Genomic DNA, 10,789 nt, shown 5'->3' on the forward strand with positions numbered 1-10,789 from the left:
GCATTAAAGGAAAACAGTGCTCTAGTTGGTGAAAATAGGGAGATAAAAGAACAAATGATACCATAAGGCAACAGTGGAAAACTGGGATGTTAGGGGGCTGCTTTAGCCCCCCCCCCCCCCCCCAAAACATTGGAGGGAAAAAATACTCTGGAAAAAAAAATTATGTCCAGCAAAGGTGTTATCAATAGGAATTGAGCAGAAGTCACTGTTTCTTTGGTCCTTCTGTTGCTTCAAAAACCCATTTTTGTGGCTTGTCCAGACAGCCACAGCTCATTCTGAGGTTTAACTTTCCCTGTGTTATTCCTGCAAGCTTGGGCTGCACATCTGTGATCTTATTTAGTGATATGTCCTTCCTTCCATTCTGTATACACGCTCTTATTTCCAAACTTGAGTTTTCTATGCCGCTGCATTGGCTTTTTCGAGTGTTTCTCAAAGGGATTGTTTCCAGTCATGCTCATTGCAATTCCTTCTTCAAGTTCTCCCACATTTGCTGGGTCTTTTTCCTTTGGTGTCTCTAGCCATGGATTTCCCCCAGTATTTCCCTGAGCTTGTGAAAATCAACTTTCTTGAAATCCTGGGTTCATGTTTGACTATGCTCTTAGAATCATAGAGTTGGAATAGACCCCAAGGGCCATCTAGTCCAACCCTCTGCCATGCAGGGACTCAAAATCTTTGTCCTTCTCCATAACCAGATTCTAGCATTACATGGCCACTTCCCCCTAAAATACCAACTACTTTGATTCCAGGGACCAGCTTATTGGTCCAGAATTGTTGACCCCCTTATTCCTTCCCTTTCCTTTTGAAATAGGGAATTATCTGCAAGGCACATCAGGAATTTGGTTTCTCTTCTTGGTTTCATGGCCTGCAGGAGACTCCTGCCACAAAGTTGATTTTATTTCTTTCTCCATTTATTTTTACGCAAATGCCTTCAATTGGTCCGCTCTGTTTACTCTAATGGGTTTCTAGACAACTGAATTTGGCCCTGGTCTGTTTGCATTCAGACAAGCGTACATTGCAAGAGTATGTGCCAGTGAATATATCCAATGAATTATGCATGTGATATATAATAAAGAATAAGTCCTCACGGACTACTGTATATATTCATGTATGAGTCTAGTAATTTAGAAAAATTGACCCAAAAAAACTGAGCCGACTTGTCCGCAGGTCAATGTAAGTTCTATATTTTGAGACCTATTATATATAATAATAAAAGGCAAGAGTGTCTGCCCTGGAAGCACTGAGCCCTTTCTATTTTCTCATCCATCCAGCCTTTAGTGTGAGTACAAACAGTGATGTCTGCTGGGATTTTGTAAGTTCTTTGGCATTGTTTTTCAATTGCTTTATCCTTTATAACCTTCATTACCTGCCCCTAAGTGTTACCCTTGACTTATCCATAATTTTGGCCCCCAACCCTGCCTTGACTTATATATGTGGTCAACCTATAGTTAAGTATATAGGATAGTTCAAAATCAGTGGTATAGTGGAGCTAGGATTCATAGAGATAAAGCACAGGGACTTTTTCATGAGGAAGGATTAGACCTGTTTTCCATGTTCCCCTCTCCACTTTGGTTAGACTTCCCCTTAGCCATAATCTTCACAGTAGTTTGCAGTAGTGTCAATGTCAGGTTCAGCAGGGATGGATTTTCTCAGCAATAGTATAATGTTGTGAGCTGTCTCAATTGTAATGTAAAGTGTTTTGAGAGTGGCTTGGTTTTGAATTGGGAAGCAATAAGGCAAATAAAGTGTAAGTAGCTTTACAAAAGGTCTGTTTCTGGTAGAGATGGAAACTGCTAGGATTACTTTATCTGCCGTTGGCCTGCTTATCTTTTTTAGACTCAGTTTGGACTCATGGGCGCAGGGACGATCATGATAAATACCTGCTCTTCAGTATTTACTGATGTGCTACTGAATGCCAAGTGCTAGGAGAGAACAGTTGCTTTCATGTCCTGCCTGAGGTTTTCACACAGGCATTTGCTTCATGCTGTGGGATATACATGATGCTTGACTAAATATACTGACACAGACCCCATTGTCTGGTCCAAAAAGATCATTTAAATGTGTGTTTGTAAAAAGAAGGCCAGTCTATTCCCTGACCCCAGTATATATGCTTGGATTCTCTGGCAAAGAGACAGAAGCAATACAAAAGCACAGGAACAGGATGCCCTGGAGAGGCTGAATTTGGCGTCTGGAGGTGTGTATTTTACATTATTTCAGAGACATATTCTTCACAATTCAAACACTCTTTACTGGTACCACCTTCCTCTGAGGACACTAGAAAGTCACCTGCTATGCCATCTTCTGATATTCTGTATATTTGTGTATACTGCAGTTTCAGAACAAGGATCAGGAACTTATTAAGAAAACTGATTCTTGGGAAGCTGCATATTGAATCCATTACCACATGTACGCAGTCTATATGCCATCTTGGTTATATAGAGAACCCAACACTTGTGCTTATCTATATATTTTCTACAATAGACTCTACAGTGCAGAGGAATCGTTCATGAGTTGTTACTAAAGATTGTTTGAGCCTCTTTCTCAGAGCCTGTACAATTCCTATATTGGGTCAAAAAGTATGGGTAAAAAAATCCAAACATTTTGCTTTCTGTTTCTTACATGTTTTTTTAAAATCTTAGCTTACACATTCCTGTTTTAAAAAGCCAAAAGCAAAACAATAACCATACCTACATTATAGAAACCTAGCTTGTGAGGAAAAAGCATTCTAAGCCTTTTTTTCTCTCTCCCTAAAATGCTAGTTTTCCATACGCAGGGACATACTGTAGGGCAAGCGTTAAAATGTATAATCTTTATCTAATCTTAAGGTCTAAGGTTATATTGAGGTGAGGCGTATTACCGCAACAGAGCAATGTTCTAAGCTGCGTGGGCAGCCTTATGTAAGCTGATCGCAATGAAGTCCGTGGTCCTTACTTTATCTATTTGGGCTTTTTCCCCTGCAGAAACTCTACAGGCACTGCTAGCCCAGACAGCATTGTGAAGCTGAAGCTGCAGACGCCCTCCTACCAGAGCCTTCGCCGCAGCCTGCTGTGGGGCGAAGAACCTGGCCCCAAACCAAGCCTCAATATTGCCAGTGGCAACGCGGGAAACAGTTCCAAGTACGCTCTCTATGAGAGCCACGTTGGGGAGCCATTGCCACTGGAGCACATCTGCCGTGGTCCTGATGGACGTTTTGTGGTGCAGAGTGAGGCCTGGCCTCAGGAACATTTGGGAGCAATAAGGGAGCAATATTCCCTGTCCTTCACTTCTTCCAAGAGCAGTCCGTGCCAGTCAGAGCCTTATCTGCAAGTCTCCTCTGCCCCTAGACCTAAGGAACCTATTTGGCAAAAAAATGTCATTCTCAGGCCCAAGAACGCCAGCCAAAGCCACTGTGAAGCTAAGGCCTCTGGCTACTTTGACTACAGCAGCAGCAGCCCAACGGAGGACGCTGAACCACTGTGTATTGTCAATATGAGTCCAGTAGCAACCATCCCATATGAGTCGACCAAAGAGCAGGCCCAGGGCTCTGAAGAGCATTTGGCTACTGCCACTTCCTTTTTCTCCTCACTAGGCCAGATGGCTAGTCCTTCCTTACCAACCTACTACAGCCCTCCAAGTAGTCAGGTCCAAATAAATACCTCACCCCAAAGTGGTATTCTCCAGTACTTGAGTCTCCCCTTCTTCAAGGAGATGAATGTGGATGGCGACTGGCCAGTGGAGGAGGAGGAGGAGGAGGGAGAAGAGGACGAGAAGCAAACGTCAAAGCCAGCCTTTTGTGAAGTTTTGGGTTCCACTGAACACACACTGTTAAGAGATGAGGCCAAAACTCCTTCTCCAGCCTACATGGATATGCAAGCCAGTTTAGGCTCCACTCAGGAACCAGCTTCAGCTAAATCTCTTCTCAAGCTCCCCAGCGCTGATGCAGGCCCAGCTAAAGCTGCCTTGCCAGGCTCCTCTGTTTGCCCAAGTTACCTCAGTTCTGTTTTGGAAATGCCCTCACCCGGGAAGCAAGGGCCTTGGTTGCAAACGCTGTCACCCTCCCAGTCCTTCACAGACAGTTGCCAGACGGAGCTGGTGTACACAGCCATCCCCTCAGAGCATGACTGGCTCCGCATGGCAGAGTTGCCCGCAGACTCTCTGCCCCCCCGAGAGACACAGGTTGCCCATCGCTGTTGTCCCCACTGAGAAGTTGCTCAGAGGCAGTCTAACCAGCCAAAGCAGCGGCCGAGGCAGCGGGTCCTTCTTGCGGCCCCCCTCACTGGCACCATCTTTGACCAGCAGTTATCTCAGCTCACCCTTGCCAGAAATGAGCAATTGGCAGAATAGTTCCGCCGGAGAGGAGCGCAAACCAAAAAGGGAGTCTGTTGTCACCATCAATAAAAGGTGAGATGATGTCCAGCCCAGAGGTATGTAAATATGTGCCAAAAACATCATGGAAAATTGGGCTAAAAGAGTGTTAACAAAAAGTAAGATTTCTTTTAAAAAGTGAGTATACGTTAATGCTTATAAGTAGAGAGGCAATGAATTGCAGAAGTCAAAGTGAGAAGAAGACATATCAAGAGGGATATTATGCATGTGTGTCTCAGGATCTGCCCACTCCCTTCGGTTCAGTAAGTCAGCCTTCTGTATTTTAACAGCAAAACTTTTATTTCAGTAAGCAAAGAATAGTATGACTTCTGAAGATATAAATACCAGAATCCCCAGTGCGAGCATATAGTAAACTTGTGAGCCCACCCTGTAGGTTTGCAGGCTTTTTTGCATTCACTCATAAACCAAAACATTTTTGCATTCACTCTCACTACTACCCAACCTTCTCACATACTTGCTTTTTAGGCATCCCACCAGACTGGCCTTGGTGAATATCAGTACCAGCTTCATTGCCCAGCCGGGCGATTATTTTTCCTTGTATGAACACTATATATCCCCTTAGCTTCACCACCACCAAGCCCTTCTTTTTTGCAACATTAGGTTTGTAGTAGTGCACTGCTAACAAATTTGTTCTCAGATCTAGCAATTGTATAAGCATCAACAATAGCATAACAAAGGAAAGGGGAAAGGCCAAAAGCAACACTTTCATGGTAGGCTCTACCAGGATCCTGGCAGTGTGTGTGAGAAAGAAACAAACATTGCATAGGACTTAAGTTTAATTTTGCTTGACCCAAATTGTGAATGCAGTTTAATGTAGTGTAAGGGGGAAAATGTATGCCAAAAATATTCTAGAAAATTCTGCTTCGGTAAAGAGTGTTAACAGAAAGTAAGTTTACCTTAATGTGTGAATATAAGCTTAGAGAGAGGCAGTGACAGATGAAACTGCAGAAGTCAAAGTGAGAAGACATAAGAGTGCAAGACAGGTCTGGTGTTTTTTCATTTAACCATACCAGAATTTGACTGGAAACACCAAGCTGTCAAAAATGCCTCATTTTGGTCGTGGGGCCAGAATTTAGTCAGGGACAGCTGCACGTAAAAGGGACCCTGATGTGCATGGTTGTTCTTGCATGCACTGCAAGGGTTGGTATTCCCTTCTTCTCTGTGCGGTACACAAAGCCCCCACTTACTGTAAAGCGCTGAAGCTGCCTTGCATGGCCATTGACTTTTTCACAAGCAGACAGGATTGGACATACCTCTGGCAGCCCCCCAACACCATCAGCACACTGTGAACCCAGAAGCACTGCGGCCTCCTCTCAGAGGACCCCTACAGATCTTGATGCCGGTGTCATCATTGTGTAGCTGGCTGTGGGCGATAGCCAGACCTTCTGTGATCATGCTTGTTCTCCATACACATAATGGACAAGCGAGGAAGCTTTGGGGCTTTACAGTAAGTCTATGGCTCAGCGTATGCATGCAGATACAGTCAGCCCTCCACGTTTGTGGCTTTCATTTGTAGATTTGATCAATATGGTGTCTCTAGGAATCCCTAGGACGGCCCTCCAGAGAAATTCTGCTGGGAATTGACCATACAGTTGTGCTGGAGGACATAGAGATTACAAGAGGTGTTTGTTCTAGGTGTTGGTTGGTCTTCCAGCATGATTATTCTACGGTTAACTTTTGGCAGATGCTGAACACCAGAGTTGAGCTAGAAGACTTAGCAATGCCTAGAGATGGTCTTTCAGGTTAATAAAAAATGAGGAGTGGTGTTTTGCTTTGTTTTGAATTTGCAGTTTACCCACTTTCACAGGGGCCTGTGCCCCTAACTCCAGTGGATGTGGAGAGCCTACTGTATTTATCTTACACTGAGGGGATGTTACATTTAATAGATAAAGTAAGTCTATTTAATTAGATTTTTAAAATGGCTCCTTTTCTTTGGCCATCTCTCTGATCCCGAGGTCACCTGGTGAACACCAAGGCTGAGAGAGGATTTAGACCCAAATCTTCCCAGTTCTGGTCCAGCAGTCTAACCACGACTAGACCGTACTGTTTGGATAATGACATCTCCATTTGAGAAGCTGAGGCTTTTTGCCTATGCATGCAGCCACTTTGCATCTCCCTTTGAGCTGAACTAATCACAATTTTCTGTTTTGTGGAAAGTGGTTTTCAGCTTTGGAATAAGTCAGAATGTTAAATCATGTTTTAATAACCGTGTTCCTAATCTGGTAATCTTCTTTTCCAAGCTCATACAAAATGGGAAACAGTGGTTTAACAAGAGGCTTCTTGGTTTTGCTTAAAGAAGGTTGAAAGGAGAGGAGCTGTGCATATGGAGAGGAGAACTGTTCATATCTTAGATTATTAAACACAGACACAGTTATCTAGACCAACTGTCAGCTTGAATAGAATTGGCTTGATTCTGTGGAATAGCCCAGCCTCCTTCAGTCTTATGCTGAGCTGGGCGTATGGTGTCAGTTCAGACCATTGGCGATTTCTGACAAGCAGATGAAATTTCATGAGTGATGGAACGGCTTTTTGGCCATCACAATGATGGGAATTTCCTTTCTATTGTCTGCAGATTTTCATTATGCACTGGAATGAATCTACATAGCCAGGGCTCAGGCCAAACAAATCCTGGCTTTTTCTAGGAAGCACTTTCAGGATTCCCGCATCACACAAGTCTAGCCATGGCCCAGCAGTTAAATGGAACAGATTGCAAGAGAACAAACTGAGTCTACACTTGAAGGAAAAGTCTGAATGGACCCAGTATCCAGCATGCTCCATACCCATCCCAAATCCACCACACACCTGTTTTCTCTGCGATAGTTGTTACACATGCACATGAGTCTTGCGCTACTGCCTTTCCTCCGTCAGCTCCGGAGCCTAGACAGATAGCTCCATTTACCAATGTCTGGTCAAAGCTCCCTTCCCGAATTACATTTAAAGAAAGGTTTTTCATGCTTGTGAGGCACCTGGCATCTTGTGAGGGCACCAGCAGCGGTGCTATAAACTTTCTGTAAGTGTCATTCTGGGCAGGGAATGGGTTTTCCCTCCTTGGTGCCACTGTTGTTAGAAGAAGGTACAGTACCAGGTGCATCACAAACAGGCCCAGACATTGGTAAATGGCAGCTCCCAAGCAACAATATTGGCAGGAGGTGACAAAGATGGCAGCGGCTGCTGGTCAGCAGTTTGTCCCCACCTCCTGAATCCAGGCCAGATCCATTGTCTATACTGCAGGAAATGTTGGTGTTTTGTACAAACACCAGCAAAAACAGTGAGTTCTTAAAACCCAGGTTGAGGTTGTGAGTTTAGTGTAGATATGGCCGTATGCCATGTGTCCTGATTGTATTAGATTCATGTAAAAATGCCATGCATTGTGTAAACCAGTTGTACTGGATTTTGGACAAGGCTGTTGTTCCCTCCTCCCCGCTCCTGTAGACAGGTTGTGTGTGTTGAGTTGTTGTTCCCTATGTGCCCACAAGGTGAGGCTTTCCCTCTTTAACTGCATGTATAAAGAGACAGAGAATGTCATTTGGTTCCAGTTTTATTAAGAATGCAGCAGTCTTCCTAGATCTCTTCATACATTTGATGAGAAGAGCTTGGTGTCTTTTAAATAATGAATGTTAAAACAAAATTGACAGATTGGTACTTCCAGTATAAGAAGAAAGAGACTACAACTTTTTGCAGATCTTTGAAAAGTTGCTTTTTGGACTCCCAGAATTTCCGAACCAAAATCCTCATGTCAGTTAGAACTTTCTCTGAGGCTTTCATTTGATCATCATTAGGCTTAACACTTAGTTCTTGGGTGTCATGTTAAGAGAAAGGGGATACAAACAAAATAAAATGCTTACTCTCCTTGGTGGTTTCCAGGAAGAACACCTCTGTGGATGAGAACTATGAGTGGGACTCAGAGCTGACCCTGGAGTCTGACCTGCTGGATGCATTGCAACTATATCGGAGTGGAAACCCTAAAAGGCCGGTCTCCACCATTGCAGCGCACGAGTTGGAGAAACAGAGTAAGCATGCTTGTGTTGCGGGTTGGGGAAAAGTTCCATGGAGAATTTATTCTGTGGAGCCGTTACAAGCTGGGTGAAGCATCCTTGTTATGCTGTATATACTCATGTATAAGTCTCAATATTTTAGACAAATTGATCCCAAATAACTGGGTCGACTTATCCACGGGTCAAAAAAAGGAACCGCTATCTCTCTGAGTAGAGTGGCAAAAGGTGAGAGTTTTAGTCCATCCCAGGAGCACTAAAAGAAACACCAACCCTTTCTATTTTGTTCACCATTCCTCCACTTCTGACCTTTTTGAATGTCTGGATTGGAAAAGCACAAACAGTTATGCCTGCCAGAATTTTGTAAACTCTTTGGCATACTTTTTCTTAGCTTCATCCTTTATATCCTTTGTTATGTGCTAATCTCGACTTATCCTATCAAAATCCATAATTTGGGCCCCCAAACCCACCCTCGACTTATACATGAGGTTGACCTATAGTTGAGTATTTACAGTACTTTTTAATAGAAACCATAACGATTGGCTACTATCTTCATGACTGACCTTGTGAGAGGCATCTTGGCCACTCTTCCGGACCCAAAGTATTTACATCCACAGAAGAAATTTCCTTGATATTTTTGTTTAGAGACTTACCTCCTTCTGCTGACCTTTTACTGGAAAGTGGGGAGGTGATCTGTTTGTGCCAAATCTAGAGGGGCTCTCATTGGAGCAATCACTTGCCATGTGCCATGAAATTCTCTATTTTGGATTTGAGCCCATTGGAGATCTGCAGGTGACTTAAGTTCAGATGGGCTTTTATTTTTTACTCCTGTGTTCCTGGTTATTTACTGTATATACTCATGTATAAGTCTAGAAATTTTAGTCCAGAAATTGACCCCAAAAACCTAAGTCGACTTATCCATGAGTCAATGTAAGTACTGTGCTTTAACTGTTATTTTAAAAAGGAATCATCCCCTGGTGAAAGCTAAGAGTGTAACCTGTCCTGGAAGCACTGATCCCACACTGTTCACTCATCCATAGAGCACCAACATGCCTGCTGGAATTTTATATGTTTTTTGGCATTTCCCCCCCTTTGCTTCATCCTTTAGGTCCTTTGTTACATGCCTCTAAGTTCTCAGGTCTTGTCAAAATCCATAGTTTTGGTCCCAAAACCTCTCCTTGACTTATACATGAAGTTGGCTTATAGTCAAGTATATATGGCATGTATCTAATGGCTGCATTTATATCCTTGCTATGTGGCTTGCCTCTTCTCTGAAATAGAGACTGTGGTCCAAAGCACACTGCAGAAACAGTCCAGTTTGAGACCACTTTAACTGCCATGGCTCAGTGCTAGGGAATTCTGGAAACTGTAGTTTTGTCAGACAGCCTTCTCTGACAGAGATCTGGTAAAGTACAATTGCCAGGATTCCCTAACACTGAGCCAGGGCAGTTAAAGCAGTCTCAATTTGGGTTATTTCTCCAGTGTGTTTTGGACCCAAGTCAACTGAAGCTGGATCTCTTAAAGTCCCATTTGACTATTTTACCCGTGCTAACTGCTGAAACATCCAGTGATTGAAGACGCCTGGCACCAACTCAGACTTCTTACCCACTTCCCTCTTTCCTTCGCAGATTCAAGGGCCTCCAGCGAAAGCAGTGGCTCTCCCTCCAATTCCCAGTCTGTGGGGGCCTTGGACTGGCCCAGTTCCCCTGTGCCCTTGCCCAGTCCTGAGGAACGTTGCGCTGCTTTGCGCGAAGAATTTCTGGCCTACCGCCAGCGCCGAGAGGCCACCCAGCAACGCCGCCAGAAGCTGGGCTCTGGCAGGAAGCAGCGGGACGAGTGCATCGAACAGACCACTTTGCTGTGAGGAGATGCCCCCCCCCCCCGTACCTGCTTGAACATGATTTCCCCCGCCAGGCGTTTTTCTCTCTGCAGCGGGAATGGGGAAACATTTTGGCAGACGTTTTGGCAGTGCTTTTTTGGGAGCTTGTCATAGGAACTGCATCATGGATGATCCGATGATTCCAAAAACACTAGGAGAAGTTTTCTGATTAGGAGGTAGATAATGTGATCCCTAGAGTGTCCTATCCTGTTGGGGGGGAGATGGGGGATGTTAAAACTACTGGTTTTGTAATCTGTTTTGAAAACCGATGCTGGATTAAGGGGTGGGGTGGGGTTTGCTGTTTTTTAAAAATGATCTTTGAAGAAAAAAAGTTTAAGTGTAATTTTGTGTTAATTATGAGAATGGGAATGACACACATTGTGGGGGAACATGGGCAACCCTGTGCCACTACACCTTGAACTCAGTCCAAACACTGTGATGCATAGTGAGGGGCAGCTGTCAAGGATTTAGGTCCAAAACACACTGCAGAAATTATCCCGTTGGAGGGAGGACAATTTTAAAAAATAAATAAAACATGGAATTTTGGATTGATTGA

General features: G+C 43.9%; 1 protein-coding gene across 1 annotated transcript in view; it reads left to right on the forward strand.

The window, feature by feature from the left end:
• IGSF9 (immunoglobulin superfamily member 9) overlaps positions 1-10,789 on the forward strand; it is a 65,883-nt gene extending 55,094 nt beyond the window's left edge. The window contains 4 exon segments of the mRNA XM_042439155.1: positions 2,958-4,134; positions 4,136-4,377; positions 8,227-8,372; positions 9,983-10,789. Coding sequence (XP_042295089.1) covers positions 2,958-4,134; positions 4,136-4,377; positions 8,227-8,372; positions 9,983-10,218 — 1,801 coding nt within the window. The 3' untranslated portion in view covers positions 10,219-10,789.

Source organism: Sceloporus undulatus, chromosome 9 (assembly GCF_019175285.1).
Source record: "Sceloporus undulatus isolate JIND9_A2432 ecotype Alabama chromosome 9, SceUnd_v1.1, whole genome shotgun sequence".
Classification (NCBI taxonomy): domain Eukaryota; kingdom Metazoa; phylum Chordata; class Lepidosauria; order Squamata; family Phrynosomatidae; genus Sceloporus; species Sceloporus undulatus.